The 20637-nt window shown below is 34.0% G+C and overlaps 2 protein-coding genes across 3 annotated transcripts in view; one reads left to right on the forward strand and one right to left on the reverse strand.

The window, feature by feature from the left end:
- Positions 1–18269, reverse strand: part of mettl4 (methyltransferase 4, N6-adenosine) — a 47885-nt gene extending 29616 nt beyond the window's left edge. The window contains 7 exon segments of the mRNA XM_030123185.1: positions 2835–2917; positions 3028–3122; positions 3885–4059; positions 7964–8033; positions 9495–9849; positions 9942–10007; positions 17921–18269. Of these exon segments, the coding sequence (XP_029979045.1) occupies positions 2835–2917; positions 3028–3122; positions 3885–4059; positions 7964–8033; positions 9495–9849; positions 9942–10007; positions 17921–18160 (1084 nt within the window). The 5' untranslated portion in view covers positions 18161–18269.
- A 53-nt stretch (positions 18270–18322) lies between these two features.
- Positions 18323–20637, forward strand: part of smchd1 (structural maintenance of chromosomes flexible hinge domain containing 1) — a 204794-nt gene continuing 202479 nt past the window's right edge. Inside the window, exon 1 of one of the 2 annotated variants that reach the window (XM_030123183.1) lies at positions 18323–18688. In XM_030123183.1, coding sequence (XP_029979043.1) covers positions 18530–18688 — 159 coding nt within the window. In that variant the 5' untranslated portion in view covers positions 18323–18529. The remainder of the gene's footprint in view (positions 18689–20637) is intronic. The other variant, XM_030123184.1, reaches the window with a different exon arrangement.

The following is a 20637-nucleotide window of genomic DNA, read 5'->3' on the forward strand; positions in this document are numbered from 1 at the left end:
TAATAATAAATAAGATATAAACAACAAAGAAAAACAAAAAAACAAAAATGAACCTCTGCCGTATCTGCATTTGAATAAATACCTAAAAATATCGATACAGTATTGTGAAATGAAATATCGCGATATATTGCAGAACCGATATTTTCTAACACCCCTGGTCAAGACTGTGGTTTGTTTCAGTGTATCTTAACACAATGAACGCTCTCTGAGCAGGAGTTAGTTGCTGACGAACTAAACTGAATTCGCAGTGTGAGAATCGGATAGGTAAGAATCAAAGTCAAATGCCTGTCAACAGATGTTCAACAACAAAACCTCACACAAGTACACACCACTGACATAATGTTATGCACAGAATTTGAATTCATTTGTTAGTTGCCCTGTCAGTTGTGAGCAAAATGTTTTCATTCATATGGATGCCAAGAGCATCCATGTGCCAAACTTGGAAGAAACGAACCCATGACATGTTTTACAAAGATCCACATTTCTCCGTGACCACTGAACCAAATTAAATGGGGTTTTCTGCAAGATGTAGGTAACAAGTTAGAGTTTCATACCCTGACATAGCATTTAGATTGTTTACTTATTTGGAAAGTTATCTATGCGGAAAGTCTGATTGCAATTTTTTTTGGAACATACGGTACAATGGAGGAGAAAAGTTTTTGGACTCTCCATGCATTTGGGATATATTGCATAAAGAATCACTCTTGGGAGGAGATCCTAAGAGGGGTGCACAGGTCATCAATTTGTGCTGAACATGGTGTCATTCAATGCAGGATTCTACATGGTGCTCACTACACCAAAGCTCGGCTGGCAAAAATATTTGATACAGTGTCTCCTTTATGTGATTGATGTCAGCAGTCTACAGCAGATTATACACATATGTTTTGGGGTTGTCTGTCTTTAAATAAATTCTGGTCTGAAATCTTTGATGTTTTATCAACGGTAAGAGGAAAGAAAATTGTTCCTAATGTTTTTACTGTTCTGTTCGGTGTCGTGCCGGCTCCACTTACATTTTCTTTTGTTAATAAGGACTGGATTGCATTTACATCTTTATTGGCCAGGAGGCTTATTTAATTAAAGTGGAAACCCTCATCTCCACCAGCGTTCTCAAAATGGATCAAGGAGGTGCTCTATTTTCTCAAACTGGAATTGATTGAAGTGATATTGTTTGGGATTGAATAATAAAGACACAAATATCCTACTGCTAATATGGCCAAAATACAAAAAAAAAAAATTTCAATCAAAAAATAACTCACTTCAATCAAACAAAAAACTTTCAATCAAATAAAAAAGTGTTCAAATGCAATTTTTTGGATCTCAAATATTTTTTTGCAGTCAAACCCTCTTTTTCTTTGATTGAAAGGGTTTTTTTGATTGAACTGAAGTTTTTTGTGATTGATTTTTTTTTTTTTTGGTTAAGCCCGCTTCCCTTTTGATGAAATAATAAAGAAACAAATCTACCTCCATAGGTTTCCAGTGTCGTTCAGTGGTGCATTTGGGTGGAATCAGTCAAACACTGAACGTTCTCCTGTGACTGACCAGCACGTCATGGAGTGGGTGAGTGGAATTGTCCAATATTGTCCTGATCTTGGACAACAAGAGTCTGGTTTAGACCAGCTCTAAATGTAAAGTGTCATGCAATAACTTTTATGATGAACTTTTATGATATGGCGCTATACAAATAAATTATATAGATTGATTGATTTACATTTGTTTGTGTCTGATGTAGCGACACCTACACCTGTATCTGTGTGTGGTGTTAAAGTCTGGAATAGACTGAGGGAGGAGCGCAAGGAATGTTCAAACATAAGACAATTCAAAAACACTTATAAGAACATGTTTTTCACAAGATATAAGGATGAGGGTTATTAATTGTCACCATATGTTCACTGTTGTTTATGTATATATTTCCTTCCTTGAGTTAGTTATTATTTGTTTATTTATTCGCTAGCACAACGAAGAAAGGCACTGGTAAAAGATTATATGTGTATTTGTATGTGTGTATATGTATAAACGTATATATGTGTATATGGATAAATGAGTGTGTGTGTATGTGTGTGTGTGAATAGATATATAAATATAGAAGAGTAATGTAAAAGGAAGAGGGACATATATTATTAATAATATTGTAGGGAGAGGGGGTGGGATTAAATAAGTTGCACTTCTTCCCACCCCTTTTCGGGCATGTAAATGGAATTATTGTGCTTTTCTTCTGACTAAGATTGTTATGATTCTTGATATTTGTATTATTATGTATGTTTTGCAAGTGCATATACAGGGGTTGGACAAAATAATGGAAACACCTTAAAAAATCAACAAAATATAATTTAATATGGTGTAGGTCCGCCTTTTGCGGCAATTACAGCCTCAATTCTCCGAGGTATTGATTCATACAACTTGTGAATTGTTTCCAAAGGAATTTTAAGCCATTCTTCAGTTAGAATACCCTCCAACTCTTTTAGAGACGATGGCGGTGGAAATCGACGTCTTACTTGAATCTCTAAAACTGACCATAAATGCTCAATAATGTTGAGGTCTGGGGACTGTGCCGGCCATACGAGATGCTCAACTTCATTAGAATGTTCCTCATGCCATTCTTTAACAATTCTAGCTGTATGGATTGGGGCATTATCATCTTGAGGTGAAGGTGTTTCCATTATTTTGTCCAACCCCTGTATGTTAAATTTCATTGCATGTTCGGAATAAATCACTAAATCAATCAATCACATTTTGAAACAAAGGAATTTTTCCAGAAATACTTCAAGACGATATCCGAGATTGTGATCGTGGAACACTGTATTCCAAGTTAAAACAAAAAGGTGGAAAAAATGTACCTGAGAGTGAAGGCTTCTGGGAGTGGAGAGCAGATGGCACACTGACAATCAAACGCTGACCCTCCACTGGTGAATCTGAAGAGCTGGAAGGAGTTAAACAGCTACAAATAAATACAATCTACATGCATTTCATGATAAACTGGTGCAGAAAACATTGCAAAAAATAAAACAGTGATCATCAAACTTCCCATACCTTACAGAGGAGCCATATCTGCCAAGCACCAGCACTTCATAAGGCTTTTTATGTTCGGAGTCCAGTGGGAAAACAAACTGTCCAGAAGTGGTGACCTGAGGGCAGACAAACACTTTAAAACAGAGGTGTCAAACAGACGGCCTGTGGGCCAAAACCGGCCCGCTGAAGGGTCCGATCCAGCCCCTAGGATGAATTTGTGAAATGCAAAAATGTAACGAAAATGACAAGATTAACAATCAAAGATGTTAAAATCATTTTAGTTCTGATTCCACATACAGACCAATATGATCTGAAGTAGATCAGACCAGTAAAATACGATCATAATAACCTGTAAATAATGACAACTCCAAATATTCCTACATTTTAGTGTTTAAAAGTAAAATTACAAGAAAACATTCACGTTTACAAACTATCATTTCCCAAAAATGTGAATAACCTGAACAAATATAAACAACATGAAATGTCTTGAGAGAAATAAGTAGTTTTAATAATCTTTTGTCTTTTATTAAATGTTTTGTGTATTTGTAGATCCATTGTGTTCTGTAAGTTGTAATCCACATGTATAAATGATAAACTGATGCAAAATATTGTTAAAATTGCATTTATGTTTCTTTTTCAGGTTGTTCGTCTTATCCACATTAACATTTTCATAATGTAAGTTTACTTTTTTCAGTATTATTTTATTGGTCCGGCCCACTTAAGATCACACAGGGCTTAATGACCAAATAAACTACTGCTACGACCAATGTGGAACCTGAAAGAAAATGAGTTTGACCCCCCCCCCCCGCTTTAAAACATCTGGAATGACATCAAAGATTTCTATAACTGAAAACTTTGGAAATCGTAAGTTACAACACCTTGACCCAGAACCATTGGGCCACGACCTCGACCCCCCAGTGTGGATACAGCTCATCACGGACAAAACGCAGGTGGCTCGGCCGGTTTGTTACCCAGGTAACCACGAAACAGTTAGAGGACGCCAACAGGGGAATGGGGAGCTGCTTCAGCTGGGACGACGGCAAAAAACTGTATCTAAAAAACAAAATGATAAAAGCAAGTGCATCATTCACACTGATGGAACTCCTAACAGGGTGAATATTAAAGTATGATTTAATGTACGTTTAATTGTGAGAACTCACTTTTTTAGTTTGAGACAAAAAGAAAGTTTAATGTGTCTTTGGGACCAAAATGTACACAATAATTCTTGCTCCTTTTTTTTTCTTTTCTTTTTCTTCTTCTCTCCTTCTCGTTCTATCGTTTATATTTTATTCTTGCTCTAGGAAAGTTAGTGAATTTTTAGAATGTATTGTATGTAGGGATGTAGTGATATGAAAATTTCATACCACGGTTATCGTTACCAAAATTATCACGGTTATCATTATTATCGCGGTATTGTTCAAATTGTGCTCAAAATGTTCAAAAAGTACTAATACACAAACTGAAATAATTTAACTAAGTTGTATTTAAAAAACAACAACAACAACAAAAACAAATTAAAAAAATTGGCACAATGTACCTTCTGTTGCAGAAATATTCAAATATTAACCCTTAGTGGTCTGAGCCTATTTTGTCCATTTTTCAGTACTTCTGATTTTGCCTTTATATACTATATATAAACAAATGTTTACTATACCCATGTTTGGTATCTTTTTTTTCTCAGCGCAACTTCATCTATCTCATCTGCCTATTATTTTTTTTCACTTTAACCTACTATATCAACATAAAAGGACAGAAAACACACACAAAAAAATATAAAATCCGATTTGAAAAATGTATATAATTTATTGCATAAATAACACACAGATGCTTAATGAACCTTTTCAAAGACTTTAAAAGTGAATATTGGTTCCAAATATTAGGTATATGAAATTAAAATTGTAATAAATTAAAACTATACTCAAATATTTGACATAAAAGCAGATCTTTACATTGGCGTTTTCTCCAGAAAACTACGGTAATCAAACACAGTTATCATGATAATTAGAATTTCAACAGTAATACTAACCGTCTGCAATTTTACTGCGGTTTATCGTTATACTGGTAATCATTACATCCCTAATTGTACGTATTGAATGTATTTTATGTATTTGGCTGAAGCTGTTCAATCTGAGCAGACTTTCCTATATCTGTCATGTTTAACAGTTTTCTTCCAGTATGTTATGACTTTATAATCTAAGTGATGTTTGTTATGTTTGTCGTTTGTCCAGGACAACAGGTGGAAATTAGCTTCTCTGCTAAATCTGGTGCATGCATCTTGTTCTTTGTAACTAATGCCAATACACACTGTCCTGTAACTAAATAAATAAATACAAATACAAATACATCATTAATGGTTCTTCCAGTGTCAAAACAATGTTGAATTAAATACGTGTTTACAATCTGTTACATCTTTTATGCAATTTTATTTTCATTGTTATAATATTTTACATCATTTGACATTGTTTTTGTGTCAGATATTTTTTTATTGCGAAGCCTTAGCATTAGGGGTGTTAGAAAATATCGGTTCTGCAATATATTGCGATATTTTATTTCACAATACTGTATCGATATTAAAAAGTACTGTATCAATATTTTTAGGTATTTATTCAAATGCAGATATGGTGGAGGTTCATTTTTGTTTTTTTGTTTTTCTTTATTGTTTATATTTTATTTATTATTATTTAACACTCTTTTATTAAATAATGTTAGTTCCTTTGTTGGGATGGAACTAAAATAATGTTCTGATGTTAGTTCTGAACTAACAGAATATAAACATTTGAACAGGATCTTAAACTGTAATGTCTGTAAAACAGAATTTAAGTCTGAACACAGGAACATTTTGTGATATAACATTAGATCCTGTTGTGATCAAATAAAAGCGTGTTTAGTATTTGTGCAGATTTTTCGTGTAATTCAATTCTTCCAGGAAATAATCATTTAAAAAAAACAAACAAACAAAAAATTGCCTTTTTTAACAGTATCATGATATATTGTGATATATCGTATCGTGATCCTAGTATTGTGATTTGTATTGTATCGCCAGATTCTTGTCAATACACACCCATACTTAGCATAGTACAGACTTGAGATCCCCTGATTCATACATTATGCTTCATTTTGATATTAACATAACAAACGCACATTCAAAAGTGAAAAGAAAACATTGATAAAGTGAGAAAAAAAAGACAGAAAAAATAAATAAATAAATAAAACACACAGTTTGACATCTCACACCCCGCAACCCCCTCCCTATCCCCAGAGCCACTGAGGTAAATCGGGGTAGTTCTACACTGTGGACTACTGCTCATGTAGTGGATCTGAACTGTCTGGCCCTTCCATATACGACATCACTGGATTCCAAATTTTTTCAAATTCTCCCAATTTGCTGTTAAGTGTGTACCTAATCCTCTCTAAGTGAAGGGTATCAGTCATTGTTGTTACCCAGGCTTCAATCATTTAACAATGTTTTCCATCTGTCATATCATTTTAGTCTTTTTTTACATGTCATTTCTTTCATCTTTCGGTGCGTTTTTTTGTCTCGTTACATGTTTTACATATTCTCATTATACCTTTTACATTATTTTCTTCTTGTTGCATCATGTCTTTTACAGTGTTTTCACTTGGTTGTGTCTGTTACTGTCTTTTTACATCATTTTTACACCGTTTTCTTTTTACATTTTTTATGTTTTCTTCATTTGGTTGCATCTTGTTTTGTCTTTACAACTGAGGCCATTCCTCTGATTTTCACATGACTCAACTTTTATCCAATATTTCCATTTATTTTATCTTCTTCTGTTATGGAAATAAATTCAAATATCATATTATTAGTAGTATTAGTATTGGTATTATCATTATAATTATTACTATTTATTTTTCCATGCAAACAGATGTATAACACCTTCAAATTACTAGAAAAAGGAAAAAAACTCCAAACTCCAATTATCTCCAAAGGCAGTGACATGTGATGAGGGTCACAAGTTACAGTTTAAATCATTTCTTTTCAGAATAAGAACACTTTATTAATCCTACTGGAAATTGTTGTGTTACAGTTGCTCCGCGCAACTACAAAAAAAAAGTTTAATGTGTCTTTGGGACCAAAACTTACAGGGTGGGGAAGCAAAATTTACAATGAACATTTAGTTGTTTTTTCTCAGCAGGCACTACGTCAATTGTTATGAAACCAAACATATATTGATGTCATAATCATACCTAACACTATTATCCATACCTTTTCAGAAACTTTTGCCCATATGAGTAATCAGGAAAGCAAACGTCAAAGAGTGTGTGATTGGCTGAATGCACTCGTCACACCAAAGGAGATTTCAAAAATAGTTGGAGTGTCCATAAAGACTGTTTATAATGGAAAGAAGAGAATGACTATGAGCAAAACTATTACGAGAAAGTCTGGAAGATACTATTAAAGAAGAATGGGAGAAGTTGTCACCCGAATATTTGAGGAACACTTGCGCAAGTTTCAGGAAGTGTGTGAAGGCAGTTATTGAGAAAGAAGGAGGACACATAGAATAAAAACATTTTCTATGATGTCAATTTTCTTGTGGCAAATAAATTCTCATGACTTTCAATAAACTAATTGGTCATACACTGTCTTTCAATCCCTGCCTCAAAATATTGTAAATTTTGCTTCCCCACCCTGTACACAATTATATGATTAATGGTCCTTAAAGCGTCAAAACAATATTGAATTAAATGTATGTTTACATTTTATTTCATGTAATTTTTATCTTGTTACGTCATTGTTATAACATTTTTATATCACTTAACATTGTTTTTATTCTGTCACATCATTTCTTTCATCTTTCACAGCATTTTTGTCTCATATCTTACCTGAGAAATTCTCATCTTACATCTTCATGTCTGTTGTGTATCATGTGAATGTCCTTCCATGAGAATAAATACGTCTTGTGCTGTTTTCTTCTTGATATAAATGTTCAATTACCTGCGGCTTCTTTTGACAGACTTGTTTTCCCACGGTGGATCCAGAACTATTAAGTCAAACTTCTTTCCATCTGGGGAAAAAACAGACACATTTGGTAAACACTGTCGAGCCTTAAAACAATCCTCACACTCATAGTATTTCAGTTCAAAACAAAATAGACAAATGGGTCATAAAACAGTTATTTACAGTGGTATGTTCATGGATGTTTGTCATGTTTATGCCACAAAGGCCAATTTTCTTTTTAAGTTTTTAAGGCTCATGTCTTCAAAATAAATGACCACAAACTCGCAGCTATAATCTGATCCATATGCAGACTTTTATAGGCGTTTTGTCAAATTTATTCCAGATGAGAAACATCTGAATTTGATGGCCAGAATCAAAAAACCTCCTATCTGAAAAAAATCACTTTTTTTCCGGAAACAAAAAAAAAATGTTTAGTTTTATTATAGTATGGTCTTTGTTGTTGTTGTTGTCAGGTGACCTCCATGTTATAAGAAAGGGCGGGATTATCTTGCAGATAGACTGAAAATGTGGAGTCATCCTTGTTCTCACCATTTAATGCAGGGCTGTCAAACTCATTTTGGTTCAGGGGTCCATATTTAGCCCAATTTGATCTCAATCGGGCCAGACCAGTAAAATAATGACTTAATAACCTAGAAATAATGACCAATCCAAGTTTTTCTTTTTGTTTTAGTAAAAAAAAAAAAAACCCAATTAAATTCTAAAAATATTTACATTTTACAAAAAAGATGTGAATAACCTGAAAAAACCAAAATTTCATTTGAAAAATTTATGCAATTTTAACAATATTATGACTCGACTTATTATTTATACATGTACATTTACACACAATGTTACATTAACATTTGGTAACAGGCAGAATATAGGTTAAAATTTTGGAGTTTGGAACTAAAATTTGAACAATTTCTACAGTATTACATCTCTTATTATTATTAACACAACTCCAGATCACAGTGGATCCATAAATGCACAAAACATTTAGTAAAAGGCAGAATATGGTTCAAATTGCACATTTCGGGTTGTTCTTATTCGTTTTTATTTATGTATTTATTTGCGTTTAATTGTGAAAGAATAGTTTTGTAAATGTAAATATTTTCGCAGTGTAATGTTATTTTTTTCACTTCAATTTTTTCCACATAATTTTTCACACAGAAAATTTGTAGTTGTCATTATTTATGGGTTATTGTGTTGTTATTTTTACTGGAGATCACATTGGTCTGTATGTGGAACCTGAACCAAAATGATCAGGATCAGAATCTCTTTATTGTCACTGTACAAGTACAACGAAATTGAGGATTTGGACAACCTTGACTGTTCAGGTTAATTTTTGCACTTTCATCCCATGGGCCGGAATGGAACCTTTGGCGGGCCAGATTTGGCCCCCGGGCCGCATGTTTGACACCTGTGATTTAATGTGAAAACTCAAAATCTAAAAATTTGCAGATAGGAGGTTTTGTTTTTTGGCCATCATGATGCTTCAGTGACTTTCGATATGATACAGCGTACTCACACCGGACAAGAGGTTGTATTCGGGTGAAATCAGAAAGCAGGAACGCCGTCTGTGGTGGTATGACATATTCCTCCCCCATGAGTGTGACCACAGTGGCCACGTCCCACCTGTTCTCCGTCACCCGTGAGAACAAGTCAAGATGTGACGTAAAGTCAGGATCAAGCGTCTGAACACAGGCCTCCTGCTCTTCGTCGTCCACTAGAGGGAGCGCTTTAGCCATTTCACACAGAGCACTGAGGCCACACTCCTGGGATGGAACAGGTCCCAGTACTGCCTCCTCTGTCGGACCCAAATATTGAAGGGATCTGGCAGAGTCCACCAAGGACTTGGTTCCTTCCATGATGAAATCCCGGACCTGCATCATTAGAGATAAAACAGAAGCGGAGGCTGTATGTAACCGGTGAGTTTTAATACAAGCTGAGAATCACAGGACTAGATTAAACCTACCTTCTCATGAAAAACCTTGGAATCAATCTCCCCCTGGTTAAGATCACTGCGCTTTCGCTTCCTTTTCTGAAAGAGGAGTTGAGCTGGTTTGTCATTTGAAAGACATCGTATTACAGATCTTATACCAAAGCTTTATATACCAGGGAAAGGTGTATTTCTAGTGTAATAAATTGGCATCTATTATTGTCAGATCAAAACATAATCCAAAGCTAATGTGATTACAGTTTCTGCTTCTGACATGTGAAACAATATATTCCTGTTGTGTAATAGTTTGTCTTTATTTCAGCTCAGTATGACAACACAGAAAGAGAAAAAAATCACTACTAAGACTGCTGAGGCCTCATCTTATCTGCAAATAAATTACTTTTTTGCACAAAACATGGACTTTGTCACCAATCATGTGAATTAAAAAGCCCATCATCTTTGCAAAGCCTGTCAACCAGAGTGGAATGTACAATTCAAACCACAACTGAATAATAACTCACTTTGGTACTGTTCATTTATGTGCAATATACACAGTGAAATATTCAGCCAGTTTTTATTACAGTACAACATGCAATAACATTAACATTTTCCAGTCACTGTCTCCTCCTATATGTTCATTATTATTATTATTATTATTATTATTATTATTATTATTATTATTATTATTATTATTATTATCTGCACTCTGCTTTTGTTGTTTTTCTATTTTGAAAACGGTGTGTTTTTCTATTTAAATGTCTGCTTCACTATTGATCCCGTGGATCAGCATTTCATCCTCGTGTCACATGTTGAATGACAATAAAGAATCTTGATTACAGAAAACAGAACTAATTTCACAATCCAACTGAGTGCCTGACTTCATCACACTTCCATGCAATAAACCGTGCTGTACACCGCATCCCTGTTCAACCTGTAGCATGATCAACATACGCACAACTGTAAACAGTATATGTAGCTTTTTCCATTTGTCTTTATGTTTTGATTTTGCACTTCTTCTGCTCTTGTGTGCTTTTTGTGCTTCGCTGCTGTAACCTGGAAGTTCCCCTTGTGAGACAACTAAAGGCATATCTTATCTTATCTTATAAATACCATTAAAAACAGAAGTAGTTCTAGGTCATGCATCACAAGGACCAGATGTTTATCGTATTTCTAAACTTATGGAGCTGGATCAGTGTAGTTGAAGTATTCAGATGTTAAAAAGGTACTAATACCATACTGAAAATACTCCACTACAATTCTAGTTCCACATTTAAATCTTTCATAAAGTAAAAGTATATGAGTACAATTAAAAAATGCACATAAAGTATCATGTAGTGATGGTGATTTGATTTACTTCACTGTGTTTTCATTGCATGTAGGTTGATATTTCTACTTCACTAGATAATGGTGGCCAGTGTTGCTCTACATTTGTCCTGAACATGTGCATGTGAAGGAACGTCTCTGCTGTTCTGTAACACTGAGCTGCTCGCTGTGACAATTCATGGCAATTACAGGAGATAAAATAACTTTCCTCATTATGTCATCTGCCACCAGAGACAATAAAACCCTGTAATTACTGACGTGCTAATGACGCCCCCCCCTCGGAAGATCAGACCACAACCTGGTCCTGTTAACCCCCAGGTAAGTCCCTATGGTGAGAGGGCAGCCTGTCCACACCAGGAGGTGAGCAGGTGGACACAGGAGGATGCTGATGCACTTCAGGAGTGGGATGTGCACTGTGATCCACTTGAGGAGGATAGTGACCATATAATTGACCCCCCCCCCCCAACACACACACACACACACACACACACACACACACACACTGACACCTATAAATGGGCCATATATTTGACACCACTGCTGTCAACCATACATTACTACAGGGTGGGGAAGCAAAATTTACAATGAACATTTAGTTGTTTTTTCTCAGCAGGCACTATGTCAATTGTTTTGAAACCAAACATATATTGATGTCATAATCATACCTAACACTATTATCCATACCTTTTCAGAAACTTTTGCCCATATGAGTAATCAGGAAAGCAAACGTCAAAGAGTGTGTGATTTGCTGAATGCACTCGTCACACCAAAGGAGATTTCAAAAATAGTTGGAGTGTCCATAAAGACTGTTTATAACGTAAAGAAGAGAATGACTATGAGCAAAACTATTACGAGAAAGTCTGGAAGATACTATTAAAGAAGAATGGGAGAAGTTGTCATCCAAATATTTGAGGAACACTTGCGCAAGTTTCAGGAAGCGTGTGAAGGCAGTTATTGAGAAAGAAGGAGGACACATAGAATAAAAACATTTTCTATTATATACATTTTCTTGTGGCAAATAAATTCTCATGACTTTCAATAAACTAATTGGTCATACACTGTCTTTCAATCCCTGCCTCAAAATATTGTAAATTTTGCTTCCCCACCCTGTAATCTCTTTAAGAAAGAAGAAAAAAGAGGAAATACTTGATACAATTCACCTAAACCACAGGTGTCAAACATGTGGCCCACCAATGGTTCTAATCCAGCCCATGGGATGAATTTGCAAAGTGCAAGTAAGGGCATCAAACTAAAAAATAATATCATAATAACCTATAAATAATAACAATACCATTTTTTTCTCTTTGATTTAGTGAAAAAAAACATTAAATTATGAAAATGTTTACATTAACAAACTATCTTTTAACAATAAAATGTGAATAACCTGAAATGTCTGAAGTAAATTCAGTGCAATTTTAACAATATTCTGCCTGTTACTGAATGTTTTGTGCCTTTGTAGATTGGATCTGTAATGCATACGTATAAATGATAAGTGGAGGCACAGTATTGATAAAATTTTAATTACATTTCTTAACAAATTTCATTTTTCTCAGGTTATTCACATCCTTTTTGTTTGGATAGCTAGTAAATGTAAATATTGGCATAATTGAATGTTATGTGTTGCGCTAAAATAATTTGTAGTTGTCATTATTTATTGGCTATCATGCTATTATTTGACTGGTCCGGCCCACTTCAGATTAAACTGGGCTGAATGTGGCCCCTGGAGGAAAAAGTGTTTGACACCCCTGACCTAAACCATAAGAAAATAAGACACAACAGATCAAGACATACATTACATGCAATGATAATAATAAGTGCATTTTGAAATGTGGCGATTATGAAATGGTGAAATAGCAAACCCCAAGATGCTTACACAGTACTGTACATGGATACAACACTTATATGAACACTAAAAACGGACATAAACCACTTTACTATGACTTTTTATACTTCATGTTCATTTTTCTGATAATATTTAGATACTTACTTAGATAATCTGCCAGTGTTGCCAATTTTTTTAAAGAAAAGGACCTGAATACTTAACACCCTTTCATGCATAGTGGTCACTACAGTGGACAGCTATTAGAGAATAGCAAAAACACCTCCTGTCAAAATGTGATGATGTCATATAAATTTAATCATCAGAAATAATACAAAAAAATTATAAGTCCCGCCCCTTTTTCTTTCTTTTTTTTTAAAGGCGGGTCTTCCGGTTGTCCTAGATAATGAGGAGGTATAATATGAAGCATGAAACGTGTGTGTTTGGTTTAACAGAATTAGGTTGTAAGGATGTGAAACATGAAACATGCACATATGTTTTCACAATTTCGGGGTACATGAGTACATGAGGGGGTGAATCTGTATAAATAAGTGAACAGTCTGACTTGGTTTAAGAGTTAGACATATTTAGTATTTAGATCAAACATTTATATTTAATATTTACATTTAGTATTTTTATTTAACATTTTATATTTAGCATTTAGATCAAACATTTATATTTAATGTTTACATTTAGTATTTTTATTTAACATTTTATATTTAGCATTTAGATCAAACATTTATATTTAATGTTTACATTTAGTATTTTTATTTAACATTTTATATTTAGTATTTAGATCAAACATTTATATTTAATTGGGGTGGGCTAATAATGACAACTCTAAATTTTTTCTTTTGTTTTAGTACAAAAAAGTATTACACTTACAAGCTATCCTTAAACAAAAAAAGCGATCAACCTGAACTTCCATCAACAACCTGAAATTTATCAGGCAAAATAATTGCAATTTTTTTTTTTTTTTTAATATTTTATTTTGGTTTTTGAATTTTCATTTTACAAATGAAGAAAGAGAACAATGGAACAGACAAATGTGCCAGGGACACAACTGTTCATCTCTGTGTGCCATTTGGTTAAAGGAATGGGAGACTCAGACTTCCATGTAACAGCAATAATTTTTCTAGCCACTGCCAAGGCTATTTCGAGGAATTTTGTTTGATATTTGTTTAGTGGTTCATTAATCTTCATAAAATTTCCAATTAGACAAATTTCAGGATGCAGGGGTATTGAACTCCTGGTAACATTAGACAAAATATCACACAAGCCCAGCCAAAAATCTCTGACTTTCACACATGACCAAGTACAATGTAAGAATGAGCCAATTTCTGCTGCACATCGGAAGCATACATCAGAGAGTTCAGGTTTAGACCTATGGATTTTTTCTGGAGTCAGATACAACTGATGCAGAAAGTTGTAATGGATAAGCCTATATCCTGAGTTTATAGTGGCTGATATGCTGTTCTCACACAAATCGGACCACAGGGCGTCTTCAATTGTGATGTTTAAGTCTGATTCCCACTTTTCTTTGGATTTATACATCTTTGGTTTAGGACATTCTTTTATCAGAACAGGGTACACTTTAGAAATAAATTTACATGGGTCACCATTATGCAACAAGTTTTCAAGCTCCGTGAGGTTGGGTAACACAGTATCCTTGCCCAATGTATATATTTGCCTTTCAGTTGTTCAAAAGTCATCAAAGATCCTTTCTCAAAGCAGTCCTCCAGTTTATGTATTCCATGTTGATACCAGGTTTCCAGAATCTTATTGTTTAGAGTCAATGGAATGAGATGGTTTTGCTTCAAAGGAGACTTTGACAACAGTTCGACTTTTTGTTCAATGCTTTTATGTATATCATACCATAATTTACTAAGGTGAAATAGAATTGGATTGTCTGTTAATTTAGGCAAGATTTTTGAGTTGTACTTATATATAAAATCACAAAAAACATTATCTCTCAAAGAATGAAAAAGCAATGTATGTCCAAGATGGAACTTTGTCACCTTCAAACAAGGATAAAATAAATCGCATTTGAGCAGCAAAGTAATATTTTTTGAAATGGGGCAACTGGAGCCCTCCTGATTTATATTCCCATGATAATACTTTTAAAGACCTTCTGGCCACTTTATCATTCCAAATGAAGTGCCGTACAGTTTTATTAAGAGATTTAAAAAAGGCTTGAGGAAGGGGTATTTAAATCAATAAGTAATAAACAATAAAGACAATAATTTAATACTCTAACTGGTAAATATAAATACTACATGTAAAATATAAATATAAAAATGTTAAATATAAATGTTAAATGTAAATGTAAAATGTTAAATACTAAATGTTACATGTTAAATGTTTAATCTAAATACTAAATGTAAATACTAAATATGAATGTTTGATCTAAATACCAAATATAAAATGTTAAATAAAAACACTAAATGTAAATATTAAATATAAATGTTTGATCTAAATACTAAATACAAAATGTTAAATAAAAATATTAAATGCAAATATTAAATATAAATGTTTGATCTAAATACTAAATATAAAATGTTAAATAAAAATATTAAATGTAAATATTAAATATAAATGTTTGATCTAAATACTAAATACAAAATGTTAAATAAAAATATTAAATGCAAATATTAAATATAAATGTTTGATCTAAATACTAAATATAAAATGTTAAATAAAAATATTAAATGTAAATATTAAATATAAATGTTTGATCTAAATACTAAATATAAAATGTTAAATAAAAATATTAAATGTAAATATTAAATATAAATGTTTGATCTAAATACTAAATATTAAATGTTAAATAAAAAATATTAAATGTAAATATTAAATATAAATGTTTGATCTAAATACTAAATATGTCTAACTCTTAGACCAAGTCAGACTGTTCACTTATTTATACAGATTCACCCCCTCATGTACTCATGTACCCCGAAATTGTGAAAACATATGTGCATGTTTCATGTTTCACATCCTTACAGCCTAATTCTGTTAAACCAAACACACACGTTTCATGTTTGACATTATACCTCCTCATTATCTAGGACAACCGGAACACCCACCTTTAAAAAAAAAAAAAAAAAGGGGGGCAGGACTTATACATGTTTTGTATTATTTTTGATGATTAAATTTATATTATGTCATCACATTTTGACAGGATATGTTTTTGCTATTTTCTCTGTCTTATTTATTCATGAATTTTATTGTTTTAGTTCCATATCAGCCAAAAAAGCTGGCGTACCATTGCTGTAACTTGCTGTTCTTGATAAACCTGATCTGCAGTAACTTGTTTGAGAGTAAATCAATTCCTTGTTATTGTTATTAGATTGTAATTAACTTTTTTTTAAACAAAAAGTTTTTTTTTTTTTTTTTTGCATATTATCTCCATAAAGTGAGTACTAACTAATATTAGAGTATGTTAAAATGTGACAAAACGTCAAATTAGCAGCATTACAAAAACGCATTTCATAGTTTTTACACAATATATTAAATCACTTCTTAAAACACATTTTTATAGACTTGCTCTTATGTGATGTTTGCCCCTTTTAATTTCTAAAATTTGAATCTTATCCTGTTTGATTATTAATTTATATTCTCATACATGATGTTTTATCTCACTCCTTTATTTTTACATTGATTTGACAGCATCATGTTACGTTATCCCTGCCCTCTTTATTCCGATTCATTTAATTTATTCAAAGTGTCATGTTTCTGCATTTGTTGTACACATCTGTCCTATTGTGTTGCTTCTATTTTAGTGTTTTTACTTGCATCTTGTATCCTGCTGTTATGCCCTCTACTTTGTCAAAAGCACTTTGTAAAGTTTGTTTTTAAAAGGTGCTATATAAATAAAGCTATTATTATAAATACATGTTTCTTTGCTTCAAAAATTTAACTCATGGTGTCCAACAGTGGATATTTTTGCAATTCCATAAAAAATAGGTTGATAAAAAAAAAAAATTCAACCACAGTGTTTTTTTCATGCCTGAAGAGGAATAAAAACACTCAGGAAAAAATCTCGATTAAGGTTCACATAATTCATGCATGAAAGGGTTAATGCCCTTTTATCTACTTTACAGTCCATCTTAACACCACAACTTAACCCTTTCATGCACAATTTATGAGAACCTTAGTCAAGATTTTTTTTTCCTAAGTGTTTTTATTCCTCTTTAGGCATGAAAAAAAAAAACAGAAAACAATGCAATTTAATTTTTTCATCAATCAATTTTTCATGGAGTTACAAAAATGTCCACTCACCTGGACACCATGTGTTAAATTTTAAAGGCAAAGAAACATGCATTTACTGACATACGGTGTGAAAACTATTAAATAAAAACATTTTAATGCTGCTAATTTGATGTTTTCTCACATTTTATCATACTGTAATACAAGTTATTACTTACTTTATTGAAATAATATGCAAAAAAAAACAACTTTTCATTTAAAAATGCAATAAATAAATAAATAAAAAATTCCTGTTAATTGCAATCTAATAACAATTTGCTTTTTTTTTTTTGCATTCAAACATGTTACTGCAGATCAGGATTATCTAGAACAGTCAAGTTACAGTAATGGTATGAATGTCAGTGCATGGGATGATGCATAAGTGTCCACTGTGTTGGCTGATATGGAACTAAAACAACAAAACCCATGAATATACAAAAGAACAGCTGCAGAAGAACTGCCCACTGGAGTGACCAGTATGCATGAAAGGGTTAATTATGCAATCCATTTTAACACTTTTTTAAGAACAGTTTTATTTTTAACACCCCAGTCTATTCATTCATTCATTTTACTTTCTTAAGCTGATTAAGAAAGTGGGGGATCAATAAAGTGCATCTGTGTTTACCTTTGTTGGTTTGCAGGACATGTCAGATTTCTGCAACATATCCGTGTCTCCTGCCTTTGCATCAGCACTAAGATTCACAGTGAAATGCCTGTTTAGGATGTGAAAACACTGACTTCTGCAGCAGACTTGGACCTGTGTCTGCTGTTCGTCTGTCCATCGGACACATGGTGAATAACTCTGATTAATGAGCGCACGCGCATCTACGACCCACCCGTGCGTGTTCTGAACCACCACGGACATGGTGATAATACAGATAAGAATAAAAAAAAATGTCACGGACCACCCCAGGGTATACACTTCTCCTACCAAACTAACTCTACACTTCGTGTGAAAGCATAACCGTAGTACGACGCAGAATTCAGCCCGGATATGTTTTCCCGGAAGTGGGCGGGGCATGTCCCTCATCGACTTCCGTACCAACATTTACTTCATGTCGTGAAGTCTCAGCAAACAGAATGTGTTTTACCATCAACACACACGAGTTGTAAGCGACAACAAATGGAGCAGCACTTAGGTTAGCTTCATAACCTGTGGAGTTTACGTTTTAGACGCTCAGACGAAGAAAGTTGTCGGCGGTAGGTGTGTAAGTGTCCAGTGTGAGTTTTGAAGATGCTGAGCTGTAGTTCCTCGCGGCCCTTCGCATCCTCAGCTGATTCCAGAAGAAATGTCTGCGTTTATGACTGCCGCCCTGGAAATAAGACAGCGACGAAGAAGTGGATGGAGACCGCTGGAGTGGACTATAAAGGCTTTCTTCACGTCCTGACCAAGGTAATGTCAATTCACTTTTCTTAGTTACAACCAGATAGCTGTGCAGATGTGTGACTAATAACCAGCCCCGTTTACCGGGGGGGTGCGGCGGGGGGGCTGAGAAGTTCATAGCCTGACTAATAGGCAATAAGGTGGACCATGAAAAGTGGCAACAAAAGGATTTTCATTCCCACGTCTGGGCACTACTTTTTAAATGCATTTTTATTTAGACTGTACACTCATGGACTTTGGGTTAAAAGTTCTCCGCAATATATCCTGCAGTTTTTTGTCACAAGCCATAGATAGATAGATAGATAGATAGATAGATAGATAGATAGATAGATAGATACTTTATTGATCCTTTGCAGGAAATTGTTTCGTTACTACAGCAGCAGTACAAGAAAAACACACTGACCCATCACGATGAACATCCCACAAACAACCAACAATGGAACAAAGAAGTAAACAGAATAAAATATATATATATATATATATATATATATATATATATATATATATATATATATATATATATATATATATATATATATATATATCTGTCGAGACCCAAAACGGAATCTGTCCCGATTCAGAATCGGGCTGGCCAAAAATGGAATTCCATTTTGGGCCGGCCCAGAATGGAATTCTATTCTAGGCCGGCCTAGAATGGAATCTCTATAGGATTCCCAGATAGCTGAATCTGATCTGTCCCGATTCCGTTTTGGGCCTCGACACATATATATCGGTGGCGGCTGCTTTTCTTTCAGACAGGGGAAGCTCATTGTCGGCTTACATAAGAAAAAAAAAAAATAAAAATTGCCAAGTTATTTAAACATACATTCGGTCCTCCGTCCCTTTTTAAGAAAATGCTCAGTGACCTTATCGTAGTGATGAAAAATGATGTGAAATAAAACTTAACTGGCAGAAGAGCTTGTTAAGTAAAACATATGAAGTTATTTCCCAGCATAGGAGTCTAATATTAGATGCATCACGGAGTTTGGATAAGAACGTGAGATGAGTGTTCCCACGACTCATGTGGCAGCTTAATGGATGTAAAAACAGAAAAAATGATCCAAACCCACATTACAAGTATATTAAAAGATGATAAATGGTGGACAGAAGGTGTTAGCTGATGCTGAGATAATGTGATGAGTCAGACTCCCAGGGTGATAAAGGGGGCCTGGCCTGGGAAACGTATATAAAAAAACATGATTCAGGACACCAGACACGGTTGTTTTTAGATATTGCTAATTAATAGAAACAAATGTTGGGAAAAGGGGATTTTGAAAGGAGGGGCCCGGGTTTGTGGGAAAATCACGCCCCGAGCCCCGAAACAAGGTATAAATGATGGGGATTTTCAGCTACCCTTCAGACCATTCCCGGGTGTGTCTCCGTGTGTTTCACCTTGCTTTTGCAAGTAAACACATGTACGGCTCTGAAGACTGACTGGCTCGACTCATCATTGTTTCTGAAGAAGTTTCTTCCAGATCATCACTTAGATATAATTTTGCAGTATAGATTAGGCGGGGAAAAAGGCGCAGACCAACAATCAAGTTTCGTCAGGAACAAAGAAGTAAATAGAATTTAAAAAAAAAAAAAAAAAAAAATATGTGTGTGTGTGTGTGTATCTATATCTATATATATGTGTGTGTGTGTGTGTGTGTGTGTGTGTGTATGTACAGTACAGGCCAAAAGTTTGGACACACCTCATTCTTTGCATTTTCTTTATTTTCATGACTATTTACATTGTAGATTCTCACTGAAGGCATCAAAACTATGAATGAACACATGTGGAATTATGTACTTAACAAAAAAGTGTGAAATAACTGAAAACATCTCTTATATTCTAGTTTCTTCAAAGTAGCCACCCTTAGCTCTGATGACTGTTTTGCACACTCTTGCCATTCTCTTGATGAGCATCAAGAGGTAGTCACCTGAAATGGTTTCCTAACAGTCTTGAAGAAGTTCCC

This window comes from Sphaeramia orbicularis, chromosome 20 (genome assembly GCF_902148855.1).
Source record: "Sphaeramia orbicularis chromosome 20, fSphaOr1.1, whole genome shotgun sequence".
In the NCBI taxonomy this organism is placed as follows: domain Eukaryota; kingdom Metazoa; phylum Chordata; class Actinopteri; order Kurtiformes; family Apogonidae; genus Sphaeramia; species Sphaeramia orbicularis.